This window comes from Crocodylus siamensis, chromosome 1 (genome assembly GCF_052110815.1).
Source record: "Crocodylus siamensis isolate JL-2025a chromosome 1, ASM5211081v1, whole genome shotgun sequence".
NCBI lineage: Eukaryota > Metazoa > Chordata > Crocodylia > Crocodylidae > Crocodylus > Crocodylus siamensis.
In genome coordinates, this window is record NC_143395.1 from 366,694,515 (window position 1) to 366,720,542 (window position 26,028).

General features: G+C 39.6%; 1 protein-coding gene across 6 annotated transcripts in view; it reads left to right on the forward strand.

Annotated features, from left to right (window-relative positions):
• Nucleotides 1–26,028, forward strand: part of FNDC3A (fibronectin type III domain containing 3A) — a 232,899-nt gene that overhangs the window by 135,619 nt on the left and 71,252 nt on the right. For 5 of the 6 annotated variants that reach the window (XM_090025998.1, XM_090026004.1, XM_090026012.1 and 2 more), the window contains 4 exons: nt 5,048–5,124; nt 14,500–14,737; nt 19,140–19,412; nt 24,936–24,994. In XM_090025998.1, coding sequence (XP_089882124.1) covers nt 5,048–5,124; nt 14,500–14,737; nt 19,140–19,412; nt 24,936–24,994 — 647 coding nt within the window. Of the gene's footprint in view, nt 1–1,629; nt 1,753–5,047; nt 5,125–14,499; nt 14,738–19,139; nt 19,413–24,935; nt 24,995–26,028 lie in introns of those variants that run through there. The other variant, XM_090026036.1, reaches the window with a different exon arrangement.

Consider the following 26,028-nt stretch of genomic DNA (forward strand, 5'->3'; position numbering starts at 1 on the left):
ATGGCATTCTTTTATCTTCTCAATTTGAATGGGCATACACTCCTCCAGAAATTCCAGGATATTTTTGGAAGGGAGCCTTTAGGAGTGATTGCAGATGGTCACGCTTCACAGCTCCCTGCCCTTTGATCTATTATTTCTCAAGTCTCTAGGTGAAGAGGATAGGGTTTCTTAAGTGCCTCAAGTATCTGATTTATTTGAGCATTTTGCCTTTACAGTCTTTCGTCAAGCCTTGTGTATTCTAAGATTCACTGCAATCTTCTAAGTGGTATATTTTGCACTTAGTTTAAAAAGTATAGATGAAAATTGGGTACCTCACTGTATGGTCACATATCACAAAGCCTTGGTGCCAAAGCTAGACAGATGGTAGGTTTTGTTTTGTCGTTTGTCAATTTAGTGTGTATGGAACACACTAGATTTACTACACTGAAACACTTTTATTCTGCATCCTTGTTGTGCTCGCAGCTCCTGCTTGTGCCTTGTCCTTAAGCTCAAGTCCCAAACTTTGTGGGCATTTTCTTTTTGTTTTCTGTCACTGATTTCTTTGACCACATTGGCTACTTCTAAGAGTAGGCTCAATCCTTTCTTTTTAACATTTTCTAGCATTTGTCACTTAGAGTTAGTATTTCATGGTATCTTCCTGACAGAACCTAAAGACAAATATAGACTTCTTGTTTGCTGTTGTCATCTGTCACTTTTAATTATTGTAGCTGCTGGAAACCTAAAATAAAACTTCCACATCTTTTCTGTTACATAAAAGAAAGAGTTTTGCAACTATTCCTGGCATCTAGGACTATTGATTTACTGCAGTCTGTCAGTGTTAGATGGGTGTGCTGTTACGTCAGTTGTGCACTCTATTGTTTCAACTGCTTTGGCCTTTGTGTTTGATCCTGTCAGTGCTTGCGTCAGTGATGCATATCATTGCCTGTGTGATGTCAAAGTGTGGGCGTTCAGTTATAGAGAGATAGTTAACCTAATGTGCTGCAGTAAATCCTAAACACTATTTCCTTCTGGGAATAACAAAGAGGGAGTGATTCATAGCTGTTCACATTAGACTATTGCTAAGTATAGCAGTGTTCACGAGCTGCAGTGTCCACATAGATTAGTATCAAAGCCAGTGCAGCTTACTAAACATGGTTCCAGAAGTGTTTGTTTAAAAACAGGTATGTAGGAGTATGTCTTCTTTCATGTGTTCCTGATTATCAGTTTAGAAGGTAAATCTGGTATAATACATGGCTGCAGTAATGCTTTTCTGCTTAATTAACGTAAAAATCTTCAAAATATAAGAACTCCTGTAAATACTCATATCAGCAAGTATTAATATGTAGTACTAAGTAGGTTACAAAAGCAATCAGAATATAAACATCAGGCAGCAAATGAAGTGTTACTGTGTAGGAATGATCCACTGAGAGAAGCCGTCCACTTCTTTAACATGAACTGTATTTACTGCATGTATGACAAGCTTTAGCATTCACTTGTAGTGCATTCTTTAAAAGATAATAATCTCGTTGTGGAAGAATAAGTGCAGTGTTTACAAGAACAAATTGCTGAGCTGCACACCTGAAGTTTTCTCCCTGCCCTCCTTCCCCCCCTTCAGTGTCATGTGATAATCATGTGACTCGGTCAAAGGAGCTTTTCCTCAAAACAGCTTGACAAAAGCGAAACCATTCTCCAATTAAAGCTGCTAACGTGTCCAACCTTGGTTCACTGGATTCTGTTTATTCTTCTGCTGTTACAGTAAAAACAAAATGAGTGGTAAGATTTGCTGACTGTTTTAATGCAGTACTCTGCTTTTCTGTTAAAACATGAAAAGCATTGCAGTAGTTTAAAAGCAGCCTGTGTGTTGATGTCAGATATACAATAGCTATGAAATGTAGCAGAGGTTTGGTGCATATAAATAGATGTAGCACTGTGTAAAATTATGCATTGTTTTACTTTATTATAATTTGGTGTTATAGAGGGTGTGCCTGTGCTGTTGCACAGCATTTTAAGGATCTCCCTGTCTCTCAGAACATAAAATTAGCAGCAAGGGATTACATTTGGAGGCCATTATGAACACTGATTTTGTAAGAGCACTATTGTATACAGTTATCATCTGGGAAGGATCCTTGTACATAGGCTGATGAAATACTTGGTTTCTCCTTTGAATATTACATCAAATTAAATTAACAAACTGCTTGATGAATTCAAAATTGAATATTTAAAGCTGAAAATGAGTAATATTAATGACAGGAAACTATTTGCATGTGTCATTAAACAAGTTTTGTTGGTGGTTCTGAATTTTACAGGATTTAAATTTCTTCTTTTCAGATTCTGTTAATGATCAGGGCATCAAAAATCATACGCTATTAATTTTGCTACCTTTTTATGTTACTTCAGTGTACAAGATAAGTTTTCTTTATGTCCTTTTCAAACAAGGAAGCTGGAGATTTTAAACAGCCAACAGCAGCAGATAATAATTGATCTGCTGTGTTCATTTCAGGGTTTTGTACATTTGTTCTAAATTTTTGTGAATTATGTGATAGAATGTCTCAGGGGAGCCTCCTCCCTGCTTGGGACATAATGCTCAGCATGGCAAGGAAAGTATTTTGCAAGCTTTCTCTGTCATAATATCAGTGACATAACTTTAGATACAGTGGTAATCTTGAAAGTATGAGGAAAAATTCTTATTTGCTGGTGTTTTTTAATGTGTAGTAAGGCATTTTGCAGATAGACATATATTGCAATGAAAAATGTGATTGTCATATGTGTTTGTAATGTGTCCTTCAGTTTTGTCTTCATTGTGAGGAGCTGTATGACTTGTTTATATGGAAGATTCTAGACTTCCATTTTAAGTAATGGAAACCTTTGAATTTTAATTACATTTGACATTATTGCTAAGCATTTTTGTAAGCCAGAATTCCATCTGAGTACAGTACAAAAATGGAGGGTTAAGATACTTAATGGTGCCATTATTAGCTGATAATGTAACATCATTATTATAGATAATGGCAAAATACAGTAAATTCATAATGTGTCTTTAACAACCTGCCTATTAGTAAGCAAAAATAATACCTAATACCAACATAAGTCTTTTTTTCAATATGTTATGGCTAAATAAAATCAAGATCTTTACATTAGTTATTGCAAACAAAATTAAAAAGTAGGTTTTCTGTGGGAAAGTTATTTGGCGGGGGGTTCTTCTGGTTATTTGGTTGCTGTTTGGAGTTTTTTGTTTTGTGTTGTTTTTGTTTAAAGAGAGTGCTTTTGTTTAATCCTGAATACACACAAGGAAACTTTGGTTCCAAGTCATGCAAGCAGTAGTGCTCTTTCTGGGAAGAAATTGGTAACAGCAAGGAACCTGCATTCATTAAAAAGCATAATGACTCAGCCAGACTTTATTTTTCTTCTTGTTTTAATCTACTGTTAATTTTAATGATACAGTGATTTAGAATCCTTATCATAAATATAATGGCAGTGGGTAAGAGGAAACCATGTTCTATTTTAAAATGTTGAAGTTAAGATATAGATGTTGCAAAACCAGCACCTGGGCTAAGTGTTAACATTACAAAAGGACCCATTCAAATTCATATATTGTCTTAAGTTTCTTATGTCTTCATTACTGGGTCATAGGTGCATTGTGAAATGTTGGCCCTCCTGGGAATGCTTTGTGTTGACTGTACTGCAGCACAACTTTTGTATTGGCTTTGGAAAAAGCTGCTCTTTAGTTCAGTGAAGAAAGAATGACACTTAAGACAGCCAATAGGTGGGCCTCATAAAGAATATAGTTTCTGATCACAACCCTATCATTAATTTGGCATATGTAGGTGGTATAAAACATCAATTTGTATGCTAACCATGTTTTTGCAGGTGAATTTTTTTTTTAAGTTTTCCGTGTTTCTAGTTATTTTTAAATATTCTGTTTAAAGACGGTTTTAGAGAGAGGGCAGTAACAACTTGCAGTAAACAAACAATATGTTTGTGATGTTATTTATGGTCCTCCTCAAGGGTTTTTTTTAGGCACAATTTCCACTGAAGTCTCTGAGAGTTTTGCCTCAATTAGGAGTACTGACGAGAACTCATAATTGCCAGCTAAAATTTACTATAGTCTTTTTAATGTTTTGTTTGCCCTTAAACCATCTGCTTCCACTTTCAGCTAAAGACCTTGTTTTTAAATTCTCCCTTCAAAATCATGGGCTACTTACAGAGACTAAAACAGCTTCTTTTCAACTAAAATGCTTACAAGATGTCATTCTTTTTGTTATAAGAGGTTCCTATATAAACTTTTCAAATTTGACCACACACTAAGTTTTTAAGAAATAGCTTTTTGCTGTAACCCTGCTCATAGCATTGAGTTATACCTGTCTTTTTTTTTCTTCAGCAGATTTACTTATCAAGAACAGGATAGACTAATCTGCTCATATAGCTCTAACTTTGTCTTTACTTAGTACCATCTATCTACAGCCCTTAACTCAGTTGATAGGCATTAGTGTCTTAAATCTAAGACTTCCTGTTTAGGACAGAGAAGTATTATCCTACCTTTACTATTATCTGTTTCATCCCTTTTTTAACTCCACTGCAGTTAAAGGAAAATTTGAGGTGCTTGGCATCTCTAAAAATAAATGAAGCGTTTTGCTTGCTTAAAGTCACACAGGCTACATATTACAAATTTGAGGAGAACCCAGGGTTCTTTGTTCCCAATGCTGTTTCTGTCACAAAATTATCCTTCTCGAGTACTGTCCTAGTATTTGGGTTCTAGTCCCTTTTAAAATCATTTTGATGATCATTACTCTGTTTTTAAAGAGAAGCATATTAAAACAGAATTTGAAGTTTCTATGAAAAAATAGTTCGCTACATTTTATTTTCTGAGAGCCATATCTGTTGTTCGCATGAATTGAATACCATTCCTTATAATTTTATATTTAGAGTCCATGTTGTTTGTTTATTCATATTATCGTATGTTTCTTTGCAGAGATACTACAGCTGAGAATGTACTTTGAACTTTTTCAGCTTGTTAAACAGTGTTGAAAATATTGCTGAATAGTGCTAAATATTTCTGTAACCCATTTAGGTCCTGCTCAGGTTCCAATGATGTCCCCAAATGGTTCAGTGCCTCCTATTTATGTGCCTCCTGGCTATGCCCCACAGGTATGTCCATATATTTGATTTATATAAACCTAATTTATTTACATGGAAGGTGCACGCAAATAAAACATTGTCTAGTACAATTCTGTGACTGACATAAAGCTGGCATGTGTAACCCACCAAGCTAACCTATCAGATTTCAGAATTACAGCAATTTGCCCATGAAAATAACATTGCAATGTTCTGTGGTGTCTTTTCACTAGGAGTCTCCCTGTATGTCTCCTATTGGATGTATGTTTATTATTATTTGCTTATTTTACTAATCACTTGTATTGTGGTAGTATGTAGAATTTACAGCTGTGTTCAGGCCTCTTTTGTGTTAGGCACTCTGCAATTACAAAGGAATATACGGTCCATAAAATGAAAGCATACAGTCCATGACATGTACCATTCTTTACGTTGGAAGAGCAAAGACCCGTTGGCATCAGCAGGAATCAATATGGGTACAGGGTTTTGTGTCTCTGAAATTCCCTGTAGGATAGGGACTTAAATGAACAGGATGGACAAACTAAGTAAGAAGGATCTTTTTCAGATAGGTTGACATTTACTGATATTATTTCTACAACATCATGCACAATTGGGCTTGCTTGGTTGTGCCCATTAGATATTACACAATATAGTTTTTTATGGTTTATGGTGTTTACCTAGTGGTACAGCTAACCTACTCCACCTTTGCTGACACAGTGTGCCCACTTTAATAATAATTAACGAATAAAAAAAAATGTAAAATGCAACATTGAAAAACAAAGCCAGTCAGGTGCACATGTTAACAAAGGGTATAACATGCTATCCTGCAGTGGAGTGCTTTAGGAGTAGAGCAGATTGTCTGTATGAGCTTGGTTACCCTCTACTGAGAGAGATTTGTGTGTAAGCAATTCATAAATCTTTAATATTAGACTTCCCAGACTGGAAGCTAAATGGATTTTATGGGTTTTCATTCTTTCATTTTGTTTTAGATCGTAGCCCAAAGCCCTGACCTATTGCCTGTTAAAATTCACTTTCTGTCATTAGGAAGAATAAAAATGCTTATAGTTTGCTATCAGCAAGTTTCTTTGGGTTTTTTTTTATTTCAGGTGAATTACTTGACATTAAAATGTCATAAAATCCATGAACATCTAAATCATTTTCATTAAATTAATATGTGGTTTCACAGAGGACGCAAAACAGCTTTCATCAGTTACTTAGCACACAGAAGGATAGAGCTCTTATATTCCAGTAAAACCCATAAAATGTAATAGGACCAAAATATTGCACATGAAAATGTCACAAAATAGTGGTTTATACAGAAAGAGTCTGTAATAAAATAAACAAAGATGTTTGACAATGCAATGGATGCCTTGCCATCAGTGGACTCATCATTATCCCAAACGCAATACAGTCCCAACAAGAGATTTTAATTTTACCACTCACAATTTAAAATATAAAAATAAATCACAACTGAAGGTGCAAAAGTATATTAAGATACGTTGAAATACATACTGAATGTTTAATGCCACCAAGCGAAGAGGGGAACTTCAGCATAGCTACAATTTATGTATCCATTTTTGTTTAGGTCTGTGGTGTCAGACTTCATCCAATCCCTGGTTTTGGTGATAACACATTATATTTTCCACTGTTAATGGTTCTAGAAGTTAGGTTTTCTCACTGTGCAAAGTTAAGTTTCAGAAAACATCATATGGTAAAATTTTAGTATTTCCTTCACCCAATATTGTGGGTATGCACCTTGTTCTCTAAAAAGAGACAAACTACATTCTTAGTTATCCTGTATTATTGATGTTCAACCTGTCTGGCCCCTGGGCTGGATAAATAGTGTACTGTGAGGCCAGTCTGCGGGCCAGATCCAGCATGGTGTCAGTGTACACAGTTGGTCTGTGGGTGTGATCTGGCATGCCAGTTCCAGTTTGCATGCTGGCCCAACTCTCCTGAATCCGGCTATGGAGTAACCCTGTGCACTAGCACTGTTTAGTGCACAGGGCCATGTTATCCAGCCTGTGGGGCTCCCCATGGGTCTAGAAATTTGGCAGTAGTAGAGCAGCAAACTAACGCAGCCACTGCTCCCCCAGCTGCCAAATTTCCAGATCTTGTGAAGTGACTCAGGGGCCAGATGATGTGCCTCCATGTGCTGGAAGTTGAGCACCACTGGTCTATACAGGCATACCTCGGAGATATTGCAGGTTCAGTTCCAGACCACCACAATAAAGTGAATATCGCAATAAAGCGAGTCACACGAAATTTTGGTTTCCCAGTGCATATAAAAGTTATGTTTACACTATACTGTAGTCTATTAAGTGTGCAATAGCATTATGTCTAAAAAAACAATGTACATACCTTAATTAAAAAATACTTTATTGCTAAAAAATGCTAACTGATGGAAAAATGGTGTCGATAGACTTGCTCGACGCAGGGTTGCCACAAACCTTCAATTTGTAAAAAACGCAATATCTGCGAAGCGCAATAAAGCGAAGCGTAATAAAACAAGGTATGTCTGTATGTATTAGCCTATAGTGGGCTTCCCAATGATGTTGATTGGTAGGGGTGTGTGAAGCAGGCAGTATTTGATTCGTATTTGGCCTGATTCAGGGGACAGTGATTCAATTCGCTGATTCGGATTGTTGTCCCAATTCATTTTGACCAAATATGAAACAAGATTCAGTTCTGATTCAGAGAAGCTGCGATTGAGCCATAGACACAGCTTTCTATGTTTTTTCTACATACCTCAAGGTACCAGGTGCAGCTTGTGAATGCTGAGATGGTGGGGCAGATGGAGTGTTGCACCAGAGCACAGGGGAGCATCCCATGGGACTAGAAATACTTCCGGTCCACTTCCAGGTCTGCCACTGTGCATGTGGGGGACCCCCCCCCAATTGTTCCCTCTGGCTCAGCAGTCAGTCGTGAGGGGATCCCAGGTGTCATCCCAGACCCAGGAGGCACCAGTCCCCGAGCCGGGAGACCCCTACCCCCATGCTCCCATGGGATGCTCCATCTGCCCCACCATCTCAGTGTTTATGAGCCATGCCTGTTACCTTGAGGTACATGGAAAAACATATAAAGCTGTGTCTATGACCAAATTATCGAATCTCTCCAAATCGATTTGGAGGCTTCCAATTCTATTCAGAGAGATTAAAGGATTTCCTGATTTGATTCAGATTTGGAGATTTGACTGCCGAATATCCTCCAAATCAAATCAGTGACCAAAACTTCGCACAGCCCTATTGATTGCTTCACACAAAAAAATACATGGATGGATCTTTACGAAAAATAACTGTTTAGCTAGAAGAATTATTGTTACAATCAGCATGACTTTTTACAGGATAAACAAAAGATCACGCAGGACCTGTTTCTTCACTTAGATTTGATAACAGCATGTGTTGTGCAAATAGTATGTGAAACTCTGGCTTTTAACTTTTTCTTGTTAGATTAGGATCCTGTTGATTTTAAGTAGGCAGTTATCTCTGAATTACTTTAGGTGCTTAATGGTACCAGGAAGATAGTGTTGCATTGATTTAATTTTACTCAGATCAAATTTAGATAAGACTCTGAATCTGTTAGTGGATCTTGATAAATACCTAAGTGGGCCAACTCAAGCTTATATGCTTGGTGTTTTGAAACTGCTATCATATAGATTGTATCAGGCTCAACAGATTATATGTTAACCATAATATTGCCAGAAGAAAACATAGTGGGATTTCATAAAGAATGTGAGCTAGAACACATCTGGAGTTGATAGATTTTAATAAACTTCAATAAATGATGGCTTGCTGAATGCCTCTTAGTCTTGAGATTTGACGCATTCTGCACATAAAAATATATGTATATAAAGTATGTTTGTATGTAGGCAGAATTGCAATTCACCTAAATTAAGGGTAATTCATTTAAGTCTGGTGCTTCATCCTTAACTTATCGTGACACTGAGATACCACAGAGGTCTATGAACTATGCTTAATCTCAACACCATATGTGCTTCCATAGCTAATCACAGCAGGGAAGGTTTAACGACCAAGTGACAATATCAGGTCTGTGTTCTACTGCTTTTTCCTATTTGTTAGATCCTAGATACTTTTGTAGTACATAGTGATAGTTGATTGTGTATGTTAGAAAGAATAACTAGCAAGCCCTTCCTTGATACAAAGATAAGAGCTTAAGGAGAATTAAAGGCTCCTGAGGTAAGTGGGGAAGCGGGAGACCTGGGGGAAAACCAAGTCTGGGGCGGGGGCAACAGAGAAAGTACTTTCATATTTCCTGAGAAATCAGGAAAATCAACTAGTTACCTCGGGTGCCTTTACACAAATTCACAGAGCCTGGGAATAAGCAGAAAAAATTGGAAGTCCTTGCACAATCACAGAACTGTGACATGATTGGAATAACAGAGACTGGATGGGTAGCTGGCATGACTGGAGCACTGTCATGGCTGGGTACAAACTGTTCAGGAAGGACAGGTAGGGGAGAAGATGAGTTGTACTTTATATTAAAGATTCATATGATTGCTGAGAGCTCCAGTATGAAACTGGAGATAAGCCTGTCAAAAGTTTCTGGATTAGGGTTAGAGAGGAGAGCAACAAAGGTGATGTTATGGTGAGAGTCTTCTATACACCACCAGACTAGGAGAAAGTGGTGAATGAGGCTCACTTCAAGCAGCTAGTGGAAACTTCCCAGTCACAGGCCCTGGTTCTCATGGGGGACTTCAATCACATTTGCAGGGAGAGCAATACAGCAGTGCACAGGCAATCCATGAAGTTATTTGGAGAGTACTGGGGACAACTTCTGGTGCAAGTACTGGAGTGGCCAACTAGAGACCATGCTTTTTTTGACCTGCTGCTCACAAACAGGAATTAATTGTTGAGAAATGTAGCAGATAGCAACTTGAGCAGCAGAGACCACGAGATGATTGAGTTCAGGATCCTGAAGAAAAGAAGGATGGATAGCAGCAGAGTAAGGACCCTTCAGAAAAACAGACTTCGACTTGCTCAGGGAACCCATGGTCAGGATCCCCATGGGAAGTCAGTCTGAGGGGGAGAGGAGTCCAAAAGAGCTGGCTGTACTTTAAAGAACAGGAGTGAGAGTGCAGGAACAAACCATCCTGATGCACAGGAAGACCTAGCAGTTATGGCAAAAGACCAGCTTGGCTTAGCAGGGAACTCTTCAGTAAACTAAATCACAAAAAGAAAGCTTATAAGAAGTGGAAACTTGGACAAATAACTAGGGAAGACTATAAGAGCATTGCATAGGAATGCAAGGGTGAAGTCAGGAAGGCCAAAGCACAATTGGAGTTGCAGCTAGCAAGGGTTTTTAAGGGCAGCACCGTACCTAGACTCCTGACAACCTTGGGTGAACTTTTAGTATCAGGCCCCCCTTCACCAGAGATAATAATAATAACAATAAAAAAGTTACCATTTTTGGGCACCCTTTCTGTCTGGGTCCTGGGTGGCCAGCTGGTTCACCCATAACTATGTCCGGCCCTGGTCAAGGGTAACAAGAAAGGTTTCTACAAGTACGTCGGTAGCAAGAAGAGCATCAGGGAAAGTGTGGGTCCATTATTGAATGGGGGAGGCAACCTTGTGAAAGAAGATGCAGAAAAGGCAGAAGTGTTCAATGTTTTTTTTGCCTCGGTCTTCACAGGCAAGGTCAGCTCCCAGACTACTGCACTGGGCAGCAGTTTGGGAACGAGGTGAGCAGCCCTCAGTGGTGAAAGAACAGGTGAGGGACTATTTAAAAAAGCTGGACATGTGCAAGTCCATGGGGCTGAATGGGATATACTTGAGGGTGGTGATTACAGAGCCACTGGCCACCATCTTTGAGAACTCATGACGATTGGGACAGGTCCCAGATGATTGGAAAAGGGCAGACATAGTGCCCATTTTTAAGAAAGGGGAAAAGGAGGATCCAGGGAACTACAAACCAGTCAACCTCACCTCAGTCATTGAAAAATTCATGGAGCAGATCCTCAAGGAGTCCATTTCTAAGCACTTGGAAGAGAAGGTGATTAGGAACCGTCACCATGGATTCACCAAGGGCAAGTCATGCCAGACCAACCTGATTCTCATCCATGGTGAGATGACTGGCTCTGTTGATGTGGGGAAACCAGAGGATGTGGTATACTTTGATTTTAGCAAGGCTTTTGATAAAGTCTCCCACAACATTCTCCTAGCCAAGCTAAGGAAGTTTGGGATGGATGAATGGACTGTAAGGTAGATAGAAAACTGGCTGCAGCATTGAGCTCAGAGAGTAGCAATCAATGACTTGATGTTCAGTTAGCAGCTGATATCAAATGGAGTGCCTCAGGGGTTGTCCTGGTTTTGTTCAATGTCTTCAGTGACCTCAAAGATGGCATAGAGTGTACCCTCAGCAAGTTTGCAGATGACACCAAGCTGCAGAGAGTAATAGATACACTGGAGGGTAGGGCTAGGATTCAGAGTGACCCAGAAAAATTGGAGGATTGGGCCAAAAGGTATCTTATGAGGTTCAATAAGCATAAGTGAAAAGTCCTGCACTTAGGACGGAACAATCCCATGCACCAGTGCAGGCTGGGGACTGACTGGCTGGGCAGCAGAAAAGAACCAGGGGGTTACAGTGGGCAGTAAGCAGAATATGAGCCAGCAGTGTGCCCTTGTTGCCAAGAAGGCTAACTGCATACTGGGCTGCATTGATGGGGGGGGTTGCCAGCTGGTCAAGGGAAGTAATTATTCTCCTCTACTCAGCACTGGTGAGGCCACATCTGGAGTACTGTGTTCAGTTTAGGTCCCACCACAGAAGGGATGTGGACAAATTGGAGAGAGTCCAGCAGAGGTCAACAAAAATGGTGAGGGGGCTGGGGGACATGACTTCTGAGAAGAGGCTGAGGGAACTGAGCTTATTTAGTTTAGAGAAGAGAAGGCTAAGGGGATTTAATAGCAGCCTTCGGCTACCTGAAGTTGGGATTCAAAAGAGGATGGAGCTGAACTGTTCTCAGTGGTGGTAGATGACAGTCTCAAGTTGCAGGAAGGGAAATTTTGGTTAGATATTAGGAAGAATTGTCTCACTAGGTGGGTTGTAAAACACTGGAACAAGTTACCCAGAGAGGTGGTGGAATCCCTATCCTTGGAGGTTTTCAAAACCCGGCTAGACAAAGCTTTGGCTGGGATGATCTAGTTGGGGATGGTCCTGCTTTGAGCATGGGGTTGGACCTAGATGAGGTCCTTTCCAACCCTAATTTTCTATAATTCTGTTATTTTTGTGGGGCAAATTAAATTGACCATGTCTTATTGTAGTTAAGTAGCTTTGAGGAATGTTGCCAGTTAAAAATAATATTTCCCAAAAAGGGACAGCTTGTGTTTACTCAAAGCAATAAATCCTTTGAAAATATCTTTACATGAGATAAAATTATTTAAAAGCTCTGTCCCTAGCTATATCATTTAGCTGAATTTCAGTTTAAATATTTTTATAATTGATATAGGGTTGGGTATTTGATGGGTCAGAAAATACTTGGTGAATAGGGTCAAATAATGGTCCAATATTTTAAACATTATTTTTTAGAACAATGAAATGAGAAACTTTAATCTTAAATCGGTTAGATACTTATGCTAATTACAAAAAAACAAATTAGTTAATTGTTATTCTGAAACAAATAACATTCCCAAAAAATTAATAATTCTTGCATCTATCAATGATCGGTAAGTGTAAGCGTGAATAAATTTTAAGAACGAACAGTTCTTCTTTTCCTTTGTTTTTATCCCAAAACCTCAGGGCCAACCCAAACAGTTACAAAATTTAAAACACATGAATTAATCAAACAGAAGTAGAATATACATAGCAACTTTAAAAAACAAAAGTCATTTTTTAAAATGCAGTTATACTAAATGAGCGGCACAACAGCTCTTCAGGCTCTTTTGCTTTTTGCCTTTGGAGATGCCTGGAGACACAGTAGATAGCAAATAAGAGAAGGTTTTCTATTTTCTACACTTTAAGGACCAGTCAGCCCTCATCTACAATATGTAGTGCCCCCTCAGTGGTGCCTGGTGGGATGCAGGCTGGTCCAAATTTTGCCTTAGGGCAAAGTGCCCAAACTTAAAGGCCAGGCATATCTGAACTAGGAGCCAGGAGAGAGAGAGAACATTATCAGACCCAGAGTCAAAGCTGGCTCCAGTGGCTCTTCAGCATTGCCATCTTAAGCTAGCCCAGTGGGAAGTTCACAAGGCAAATTACATACCTCTCAGCAGTCCAGTATGGGGTTGGAAAGATGTATATTATCTCATGGAAGTTTAAGTCCAGCACACCAAGGAGGCCCCAGTGGTGGCAAAGAGCAACCGCAGCACGAGCAGTCAAGGAAAGCATGATAGAAAGTCTTCTCCACCTCCTCACAAAAGCATGGAGGGGGAGAGGCAGAACTAGGGGATTCTTCAAGTTTTAACTGTTGTCAAATAATAGGCAATCAACTGATCAGTCAGTTGACCTTATTTGACTGGTCAAGTGACTGGCTTGCCAATCCTAAATTTATATGCATTTGTGGCCACTGACTCCATCTTAACTAGATTTTTAACATCTAAATTTGAATTGCTGTGTATACCTGCCCCCAGTCCAACTTCACTACAGAAGACCATCTCAGCAAACATCCAAAAAAATATGGAATGGGTTGTGTCCTCTGCTTAGGTAGTGGTTTATATTATGCTAGAAGGCTTGTAGATTGTTTTTTCCTTCTCCTTTTATTTTTCTAAATTATTATTTTTCTCACTATTTTAAATTTCTCACTATTTATTTGTCAGCTGTGACTGTATCAGTATGCAGATGTGGCAGCTACCTCAATTACACTATTCTGGGACATTTTGTTATTAGGAGTTCAAGAACAATGTAATTTTTGTCATTCAGGCTGATCTTAGCGCCCCCATAATACTTCTGAGCAAGGTAACTTGAAGCTGGAGTTACCATTTTCAGAAATACTACCAGTTGGTAGTATATTATGCTAGCACCTGTTGCATTTATTTTTAATGTATTTATTAATGGCCTAACTACTCTTGTGAACGAATGGCATGTAAGAATGAAAAGTTATTTATACATTTCTTGTTACAAACAGCTTTGTTGTGCATAAAAGGTGTTTTTCCCTCCCTTCCAGTAATCAAATGCATTTTTACAGTTTCCTGAAAGAAATGCACTGAAACCTGCTAACATCTACCACATTCTGATTTTACTTTATTTTTTCCAGTTTTGCTTTTCCTGTACTTAACATTTCTTTAGCTTTTTTTATAAAGGAAGAACTTTCTGTAAGAAACGTGTATAATTTTTTTACCTTTCAGTCTGAATAGTTCCAGGCTTCAGTCTCTTCTTTGTGGGGTCCAGCTGATACAAGCTGTTTTGCTGTCTATGAAACAATCCTGTAGCTGATAAATCATTCCTTTTCTTGATGTACAGGTTATTGAAGACAATGGGGTTCGAAGGGTTGTGGTAGTTCCCCAGGCTCCTGAATTTCACCCTGGCAGTCATGCTGTGATACATAGGCCTCCACATCCTCCCCTGCCTGGCTTCATTCCTCTTCCAACCATGATGCCCCCACCACCACGTCATATATACTCACCTGTTACTGGAGCAGGTGACATGGCAACACAATATATACCACAGTATCACACTTCGCAAGTATATGGAGATCTGGGTAAGTAACTTACTGACATGTTACCATTCAAACTACCTCTTACTGCTCATTCTTCTCAAAGTGACAGTCTTGTACTGACTTCCAGGACTCAGTCTATTGATACCTTGCCTTGCCTTTGTCAGGCAGGACTGTAGCCTGAATTGAAGTTATTAGCTTTGGGCGGATCCATGACTTCTTAAAGTGGGGTGCAGCACACCATCCCTCCAACCATGGGAGGATGGGCACTCCTTCCATCACTTGCTCCTGGATAGCAGGACACAAGAGGGGTAGGGGGCGCGATAGGGGGAAGGTGCAAGAAAAACAACCCACCTGCTGCTGCTACCATCCCTTGCCATGTTCAGTACCCCACACAACCACAACCTGTGGCTGAAGCAGCCCTGGGGTTCCCCCTGTGCCTGGGTCAATAGTGAATGCTGGTGGCAGCAGGAGAAGGTGAATGAGTGCACTGCTGCACCCACCAGGGATCCATCCCTGTATTAGTTAGTCAGCATGCAATGCAAATACTTGGTTTCAGAACACTGCATATGTTTGTACTGAAATAGATTCTTTCAGAACAGTGATGTCACAGGCTAATCAAAATCAAGCTTATTAATACATAGAAGAGTACTGCGCACAAAGGAAACAGGAAGGTGATGGAGGAAAGTAAATTTAGTGAATTAACGGTTAACTGTCTGGCGTAATAATAAGATAAATGCCTATAGCCTGTTTCTGACTTATGATGCTTTCACAAATGTTGTATACATTTGAAGCATAAAACAGAATTCTTAATCTCATATTCATTAAAAATGTCATGGATTTTTTTCAAAAGAGTAGATATATTAACTGATATTGTAACTAAGGTCCCATGTACCTAATTAAGCTCTAAGTTCACCCACTGTTTGCTGGTGGTTCCGCTTCATATCCTAAATGGTTGTCTTATAGCTCATCAGAATGTTGAAAAATGTAATTGGGCATGCATACCAATTCTGCGAGTTCTGTGATGGCAAAATGGGATTGGTCCATGTATGGTTTTAATACAATGATTTCAGTATTTACATTTTTAAGTCTTTTTCCTTCTTCCATCTCTTTTGTTTTCTATTTAAAAGCAAACACTGACCTTGAAAGACTTTGCAGTATATAGTCAGTGTGCCACTTTGAGTAGCTTACCAGGATTCTTCTGTCAGAGGAAGACTAGAGACTTTTTCCTCTGATGTCTATGGGCACCTCAGATACATAGGTCATAGATCTGTAAAAATCATTTCTAAAAATACCCTTCAGCATGCTGGGTACAGCATTGAAATATCTCTGCTTTATAACACAGCCATAAAAATTACCCATGTCTGGAAACAGACTATCTCACGCTTTCTTCCTGTTTATGTAATTAATACTAAACTGCACTTAAGGAATAATTTCTTCTGTGCAATACTTCGAAAGTTCTGTATTTAGTTATCAGATGTTCTTGAGTGCATGTTTACAGTTTTGCTAATATTTGGACTTACGGTAAATGGCAGTTGTTTGCTTTTTGTTTTCTAGATTAACAGTTGAAATACGATAATAAAAAACACTTATACGAGACTAACAGGCCATTTATTAATAAAACATGGAATTCTGGAAATACATGGTACATTATATATGTAGTTAGTTTCTTAACTACCAAGCAGCCTTAAAGAAGCAGTCATTGACTCAATCTAAAATTTCAAGGTAGTTCGAAAGGAACAGAAACAGCACAATTTTTCACTAAACGCTAACAACATTTATTTTACTTACATCAGTCCATTATTGGTTATATAATTTCAGTGCTTATTACCAAGTCTGAATTTGTTAAAAATGAAATGAGTATGGAAGCTTATACAGTTTTCCTTGTATAGAATCTAATTCTTGGAGGATTGTCTTATTCATCCTCCTCTCCTGCCCCGCTCCTCCAACACACACATACTACTGCAGTGGGGAAAATAGTGGCAGGGGGGAAAGCAGCCTGACTCCTGCCCCTTGTCCCCTTGCCTGACCTTCTTCTGCCCCTTTGCCTGTCTCCGGCAGGGAGAGGAGGGGAGGGGAGGGCCCTGCCAGCCTTTTGCCTGCCCCCCAGGTCTAGGATTCAGAAAATTTGGTTATTTCCCAGGACTGCCACAGGTTCCCTGTTTAATCTTGGACAGTTGACATAAACTGTGATTTTCAAAAGTAGGAGAATTTTAAAAAATGCTCAGTATCCAGTAGCTCTGGCTGACCTCACTGAAAGCAATTTGGTCCTGAACACTTAAAAATCAAACCTCTAAATAAGTGATTGAATTTAGGCAAACATTTTTAAATCTTGGAATTAATGTCTCTCTATTTCAGTCATCCATCTATAATTTTAGGATGATAATGGATTCTTGTGACACAGGAATTGTGAGGAACTGGAATGGATTTCATAACTACTTGGGAGAGAGTCAAATATTAAGAGGCATGAATAAAAATTAAAAATAAACTTCAATTTGAATGTAAGACTAAATGCTACAGTTTCACCATTTTCAATTAATCCATATTTTAACTTTGCATAGTTTAACTAAGTAAGCTAACATAGTTCTGTTTCCTCTTGGCAATTTTTCTTCCATCAACCTAAGTAAAAAAAAAAAAAATCATGAATTATTTTGGAGACGAGAAACCACCACTACTATTCTTCAAATTCTGTTAGCCTATCAAATTAATAAATTAATAAATTCCCAGGATTGCCAGAGTTGTGATAAAAACTTGCATGCATTGAAGTCAAAGGTAAAACTCACACTGATCTCAGTGCAGCTAGTATTTCATCCTTGGTAAAAGTCTTGTCATATTCATATCTGTAAAGATTTTACCTGGCATGGTAGATTTAAATTATGTGGCAGGGCTGTTGAGCTTTGTACCATAAGCAGTGCAGAATTTTCTGACATATTTAAATGTGCTTGGTTGCTTCAAGTAAATTCCAAATCAGAGTGTCTTTATTGAATTAAATATGTGAAAATCAGTAAAACTACCAATTTTCCTTGCTTTATGTTGGTACTAAATTAAAAACTCAAGTCAAATTTGTGCTGCTCTAATTTTAAAATTCTTGTTAATAATTACCTTGGCAACAAATAATTCCATTCTGCAAGATGAATGGAAGTGGACTCTGGAGGCAATTTGTTTATCAATGATAAATTAAATATTCAGAATTTTTTTTATTATGGTTTGCTTGATTAAAGAATACATTTAAAAAGCTTTATCTCATCTTAAGTAATCTGTCTCTAATATATTGTCTTTGCTACCAAAAGTTGATGGGTCACCTGTCTCTTCCATCTGACACCTGTCTTCCCATTTCTGCACTTCTTATTTAAATACAACCGGTGCATAAACTAAGAAAGTAGAAAGACAGATCATTCACCCTGAGAGAAATCTCCTTTTCCCAGAAGTATAGCAAACACCATCTGTTTCCTTTACTAATGATAGATAGGATTACACTGAGGAAAATAGAGCTGGTGCTGTGGGATACACCTTTTAAAAGGCTTCATGCTGTGTAATTAAAGCATTTCTGCATGTAAGGTTAAAAATTAATAAATCTTTTGATTTAGAAAAGAAGAAAAAATCTTTAGTACATCAGCAGTTTACATTTTTATTAACATCTGTCCAAATCCATGTTCTGATTGGATATTTGGGGGGTTGGTAATGTCTCAGTTGCATCAGCCTGCTGCAGTTTACTCTTTTGATCTCTTTATCCTACAGAACAGGTGAAATTTTATGTCCAGGATATTATACAGGGATCTATTGTCGGGTTTTTCAGGATGGTACTGAGTGCCTGCTTCTAGCCATATTTGCTTCACTCCATTACTATCTTTCAGCTGCCTCTGTTTTACCAGCTGATTTCTGTGGAGGGTTTTGAACTAACAGATTTAAAGTATTCTGTTCCAAAACCGAGTTCCCAACTGGTATGGTTTGTTGCTACACAAAAAAGTTATATGGTTTGAATTAAAGAAACTCTGTAGAGTCATACACTTTGACATGGCATGTCTAATTACTGACCAAGGTGCAATTCATTTTATTTTTCACTGTGTAGGGTTTCACATGCCTTGAAATGAGACTTTCAAACACAATAATAAGTGAGGTTTATAAGAGATGTATAGTTTTACTCTTGTTCTAGCATTTTCTATTTTCATACTTGTGCAGTACTATTCTAATAAATCCCAATAGCTGTCTGTTACTCCAATAGGACACTAGAGGGACTACTTTACTAGCAGAGACAAACCAAAGTCTTCTGAACAAGCATTACTTTTGTCCATATTTAAGTGTTGCACCTAAAAAGCAAAGTAAAGTAAGGAAAATTAAGATTATTTTTACTAAAAAAGATGATCAGATGTGATTTCAACTTCTAATGAATTTGTAAATGTTCTTTGTAACATATTTTGAGCACTTAATACTTTTTACTTTCATTTAGATACCCTCCCTACCCATGGAAGATCCAACTTTAGAGATGAAAGGTCTAGTAAAACTTATGAACGTTTACAGAAAAAATTAAAAGATCGTCATGGAACACAGAAGGATAAATTGAACAGTCCTCCATCATCGCCTCAGAAGTGTCCTTCTCCCACAAATGAACATAATGGACTTGTGAAAGGACAAAATCCAAGTGGTGTTAGCACAGGACCTACAAAGAGCAAGTCTCTGGAGAAAGGAAAAGACAGTTCTCAAATGGATGCAGAAGTAGAAGGTATGTGTCAGAAGAATTTAGGATAAAAATTACCTCTGTTCTCTGTATTATCTTTAGAGAAGGAATACCATGCTTTGACCAGTTTGGTGCTGGAAATAGTTGCATATAATCTGCATAAAATGAAAGAAATTGTGACTGTCTTCCTCAAAGTAGAGGGATAAACCTCTAAAACATTACAGTTCCTGGCCTGCAAAACTCCTTTTTTGAGCAAATTTTTCAGGTTATATCAAAGTGAGTCTGAAATTTGGTCGCTGCTTGCTGATGTTAATCAAGTGCCAACAGTCTGCTTGACCCTTTAGGAATCATGTAATAAAATTCACTCCCTTCTCTAGACCTCTACATACCAATTATTAAGCATTTAGTTTGTCATATTTGTTTGAAGGCAGAGCTCAGCAACACTTTCCGGCAGGGGGCTAAAATGCCCCAGCTTGGATCTGAGGCGGGCAGTAGGGCCTGGCTGCTTCTGCTGTTTCTCTCTGCCACCCAGCTGCCAAGCCAGTGCCTTGCAACTGCACCTTCGCTGAACCCCGAGGTGCCTGGCTGTAGCATAGCACAGGGAAAGCACCCCCCTGCCGCCAAGTGCCACTGAAGCCATGCCATGGGCCAGATCTGGCCTGTGCGCCAGATGTTGCAAATCCCTATTCTGAGGTACTTTGTTTTTGTTTGTAACTTATACATTTCTTTCCATGCAAAATCTTGCTGAAAAGCTTTTGTAGAAAAAAAAGGCGTAAGAAAGGGTATGAATGAAGATATGTGGCTAGAGAGGCAACCCAGGAGTACGAGCATAGCAGATATGACCAGAGTTAAGAGTGGGTAAAGTAGTCAACAAGATATCTATGCAGTGTATGCATTCAGTGTGAAAAGATTAGAAGGATGTAAGTGCAGGGTAGTAGAGCCATAGGGAGCTTTGAACATCACCAAGACAAGCATGAATATGAGGCCTGCTCACATTCAGGCTAGAATTGCCAGATTCTTCGCTGCTATAGCAAGTTAGTAGTAGGAAGGAGGACTGTTACTATACATGTATGGGAAGGGGATTTAGTTTACATGAGTATGTATGCCACACTGTAAAATTGGGGAGTATAAGTAATAGGGAGACCCTTTTACCAGATGTTTACTGAAGTCTTGAAGGGAATGAGTTTCTTGTTTCTGTTCTTGCTGTGAAGAAGTTGTGAGGGCAAGCTGTTGGCCAAAAGTTTGCACAGCTGTACTGAGATTGCAGGAGTGAAGACAAACCAACAGCCTCCAAAGTTATGGATAACAGTAAGGCAGAAAAGTCCTGCAAGATCAGAAGGTCTGCAGACTGTTGCTTTACCTTGTGGTCCTGGTACCTCTCAAGAATACATACCCATTGCCTACATTCTATTCTACAGTGGTTCTTACACTCCCTTTCCACCATGGCATATAAGGATCTTCTACAATTGCATTAAGTATTGTGACTGACACATCATGGGGGGCAGGGAAGGGGTTTCCCTTTCCCTTCAATAAGATGAGAATTCTGTGTTTGCCACACTGTTTTGCTTTGATAAGGCATGGGTAGGGCTGTGCGGTGCTGATTCGATTCAGAGGAGATTCAGCCCAATTTGGTGGCCAAATCTCCAAATCCGAATTGAATCGGGACCAATTAAAAATGTCCAAATCGATTTGAAGCTCTCTGAATTAATTTGGAAAAGATTCAGAGAGCTTCGATGATTCCAATACTCCCCACCCACTGCAGCAGGGACCTGGAGCTGGACTCCATGCCAGTAAATAGGGGACAGGGGAAAAGGGAGTGGACCATGGGGGAACCCCTATCAGGCCCCATCTCCTGCCTGCTCCCCCAGCCCCCCCCAACTTCCCCAGCCCCTCCCCACCATGGCTGCCCTGCCCACTCCAGCTCCCAGCGCTTTAAAAAAAAAGTCCCCACTACTGGGTGCTGCCAGGTGTGGGGGGCGATACCCACTGCATGGGGGGCTCTGTCACAAGCCCCCTGACCCCTCCCTCACTCTTCCAGCCCCACTATGGGTGTCCTGCCCACCCCAGCTCCAGCCCTTTACAAAAAAAAAACACAAGAAAAACCCTGGGACTCACTAGCTTCTGAAGCAGCCTCAGGGCTTCAGGGGGCTCATGGAAGAGCCCCCAACATGGTGGGGTGCAGTGGGGATTACCCCCTGCCTGGCAGGAATGGTGAGTTGGGGGGGGGGGGACGTTTCTCAGGTTTTTTTCCTTAAAGGGCCAGAGCTGGGGTGCATGGGGCAGCCATGGGGAGGCTGGGAGGGTCAGGGGCCTCATGCAGAGCCCCCCGCATGGTGGGGGAGCAGCAGGGATCATCCCCCTGCCCGTCAGCACCTGGTGAATCAGGGCTTTTTTTTCCAAAGTGCTGGGAACTGGGGCGGGCGGGGCAGCTACTGCAGGGCTGGGAGAGCAGGCAGGGGATGGGCCTGGGTGATTCAGTAGCCGAATCTCCAAATCAACTTTGGCTAAATTGATTCAGAACAGTGATTAGAATCACCGAGTCGAATCACTATTCCCCAAATCGGCCGAATCCAAATCTGAAGCAAATACTAGCTGCTTCACACAGGCCTGCTGTGTTTATGTTCTTTGCTTGTTTTTTTAAACAGAGGACTTGCACTTGGAGTAGAAAGTGTGTTATGGTCCTTTAATTCCTGTGGAAGTTTCTCCCAGCCCCCAAGAAAGAGCTGATGCCTGCACAAACATGTTTTATCCTTGTATAGAAAATTACATGGGGCTAAAGGATCAAAGTTGTCAACCATGGTTTTCATCATCAAGCTTTAGATCAGAGGTTGGCAGCTTTTTCCTGCAGGGGTGGGGTAAAATGACCCAGCTTGCGTTAAAGTTGGACAGATTTTAGGACCCAGCCACCACCACTGCTTCTCCCTGCTGCTCAGCTATAGCACGGCATAGCAAAACCATCTGCTCCACTGGGACCTGTGCTGCTTGACTGCAGCACTGCACACTGACAGCTCTCCCTCTGCTAGAGATCCAGCAGGCTGACTGCAGCTTGGCAAGAGCCCCTCTGCTTCTGAATGCTGCTAAAGCTACTGCTCCACAGGCTGGATCTGCTCCATGGGCTGTAGGTTGCTGACCCCCTGCTTTAGATGATCTTGGATCTCGGCTATTGAGCACCTTGAATACAAGGATTGAAAGTAGCTTCCCACAGAGTATCAGATCACATTTAGTTTAGGGCAGTGGTTCTCAACCTTTTTAGACTATTGGCACCAGTAGATAGATTCAAGGCACCCCTCATAAAATGCCAGATCTTAGCTTTCACTCTTCTTTGGCTAAAGAAAAATAATAGAGCAGGTTTTGTGTTGCAGAGAACTTAGAAAGACCACAATTATGGATTTATATTTGAAATATCTGGGTTAATCTTATGAATCATATTTGTACACTTAACAGCCTAACATTATATGGCATCCTGCAGTACCCTTGAGAAAATCTCAAGACACCCCAGTGTGCCTTGTCACCCTGATTAAGAATCACTAGTTTAGAGGATAGCAGACAGATGTAAATATTTGTAGTAGCCTGTCTTACGGAGGAAACTTAAAAAGCTTCTACTAGCACAATATAGTTCAGATAGACAGTGACAAAGGCATGTGTAACACAGTCAGGTTACTGTCTGCTTGGATTAGACTGTTTCCTATTCAAATATGATGTAAAGTGTTACTTGTGGATGCTGTTATGTGAGAATTTAGGAGTGCCCCTGGATTCCTTACTGATGCTAAGCTACAGATCAAATTGACCAACAATGAGTGCTTGCTATACTGTACATGTTTCAGATTCTACCTCTGTTTTCCTTTGGTTTATTTTCAGTTACTTGCTTTTCACCCACAAGCTGATTTTATCCAAACATTGATAACGAAGTATACTGTCACTTGTGTTACATGGACTATTCTAAAAAAAAATGGCATTGATAATTCACCAGGCCTTCTTTTCAAGTCTACTTAAATTTTGATGATCTTTCTGAAAAATTTGCAATTCCTTAAAGAAAGGAAGCACTGTATAATGTGACTTAAAAACTGCAAGAACAAGAACAAAACATTCAAAGATATTAAAAATCTTATGAATATAAAGAAGCGAATTGACTTCTTGCTGAGAGATTTAGCAAGATATATTGTGGCTTACTAAACATGTATTTGTTTTTTTTCCCTTCTAAATTAATGTAAAAAAGCTTCTCCAATCCTAGAAAAAATTAGCCAGGTAAGGTCAGTTCACTTACATTACACTGAGAAGTTTGGGATGTCAGATCGGGTTAAAAATGGATGCCCCATCTAACTAAGTGATTAGATAAGTGCTGGGAGCCTGATGCAAGGTAAGTAGGAGTAAGGGGAGGGATGGCCAAGATCAGGGGAGCTAGCAGAAATCACAGGAGATTTCGGGGAGATGGGTGGGGGAGAAGTTGTAGGGATCAGGGTGCTAGTGGGGTCTGCAGGAGAGCTTAGCGGGGATTCTCTGATCCTGCCAACCCCCTTCCTCCTCAGTCCTGCAGATTGCTCCCAGTGCCAGTTCTATGAGCATTCAGCAGTTACGGGAGCCCAATCAAAGTTGGGGTAGAGGGAGGTGTATATGGATCAGGAGGGCTAGTGGCTCTATGAGGGGGAGGGGTTGGTGGGAGCATGAGGGCTCACCCCCCCAACCAAGGCTATTTTTAGCCCCCCCGAACCACACCCAACGAATAGCCCCCACCCTCACCCCAACTTACTTCAGTCGGGCTCTCAGCACCAGGGACAGTTTGTAAGATTGGGGTGGGGAGTTGGTGGGCTTGGTGGTAGAGGGGGTTGGTCTGCCGGGGGGGTGAGCTTGAGGAGTTAGGAAAAGTATAGCCCCGGGGGCTGGGGCAAGCAGCTGGGCTTTCCCAGACCTGGGGCTGTGCTCCAAACACATACAGATGTTCAGTAAATCGGGCTAACCCATGCCCGTTCTAACTTAGCTCGCTTCTCAGGTGAACTAAAATTAGAGTGGACTGGCCATTTTTTAACTAATCTAACCTTTGGGGAACATCTGTATAGTTCAACACTTAGATTGATCTAACTAAGGATCTAAGTATAAAGTCCACATGTGGGTGAACTAGGTTTGATTAGGTGGCCATTTTTTACCCAATCTAGCCTCCCAAACATTTGTACACACTATTAATTATTTTTATAATTTACTTAGTTCCATAGTACATGTTAGAAAGCATCTTGTAAGCTTTTACCGTGTTTTAGTTTCCTTGTTTTACATACAGAGAAAAGGCTAGGGTAGAGTAGATATCTGATATATCGCCTAATACCAAATATGATCATATCTTTTATGCTCCATGAAATCCTAGAATAGATTTGTACATAGATTTGGTTAAATCTGTTTGGACTTTTTTTGTAATCAATTTCAACATGCCTTATATTGAGGTAGTTTAAGCTGATAAGCAAATTCCACTAGCACACATCTCGTGTGTGTGTGTGTGTGTGTGTGTGTGTGTGTGTGTTCAGGATTTCATAGTAAATATAATTCATGGGTATTTTGTTTGCTTTGTTTTCATTTTTTAAGAAAAGAATGAAGAAACAAAAGCACTTGAAGCACTTCTTTCTAGTATAACCAAGCCAATGGTAAGTAAACGCTACTTTTCATAGAATCAAAATTCAGGTTTTTTAAATTTTATATAGTAGTGATATTTGATTTTTGTATTGTCTAGTTTAAAAGGGCATTTAATTAGCAGTAGTAGTGAAAAATCATTCAACTTGGGGACCTTCCGTCACTGAAATTCAAATGACTTATAGTGATGATTTCACTAATTTTGAAGTTGACTTTTTAAGATTTATTGGACTGAATTCTTTTTGTGGTTACCCTTTTGTAGTCCCGGTGTTGCTAAAAAGAAAATTTGCTCAGTCAGCTGACAGACAGACAGGCATGCACACACGCACACTTGAATTATTCTGTTTCTATTCTGTACGTGTTACATTAATGCAAAAGTTATAATGATAGTCTTATGTAAAAAATCTTTCCTAATTTATTTATCATTAAAAGAAACAGAACAGTGTTTCTTAACAATTTAAGTTTTGGAACTGTAAACATTTTCTATAGTTTTTATATAACAAGTCAGTATAATATCACTGTAATTTTCTAATTCATACTTGTATAGGTGTATGTGGACTCCTGAGAAATATGCAGAATCCTTCTGACTTGAAGTGTTATCAGTGTGCTGTTTGATGTGCACTCTACTACATCTCTCCTTTGCAAACTGAAGCTTTACAATATGGTGTAATTGTAGTTATCAATTATTCAGCATCACAACTAAGACCTCATTTCAAATACCATCATGAGGAAGTCAGTCCTAGACCTAGTCCTCTTAAATGTTTTAATTAATATTATGAATGCTGTGACAGAGTTTGAACTTATAAAATGCATAGATGACCCCAAGCTTGGAAAAAGCATTAGCATTCTGGAGGGATGGGATCAAAATTCAAAATGATTTTGACAAATTTGAAAGATGGTCTAAATCCAAGATGATAAAAATCAATAAAGATATATGTAAAGGGCTACACATAGGAAAGAAAAATCAAATGAACAAATACAAAATAGAGAATACTACCTAGGCAGCAGTATTAGTTAGTTGTTTGTCCTTTGAATTCGAAGATGACCG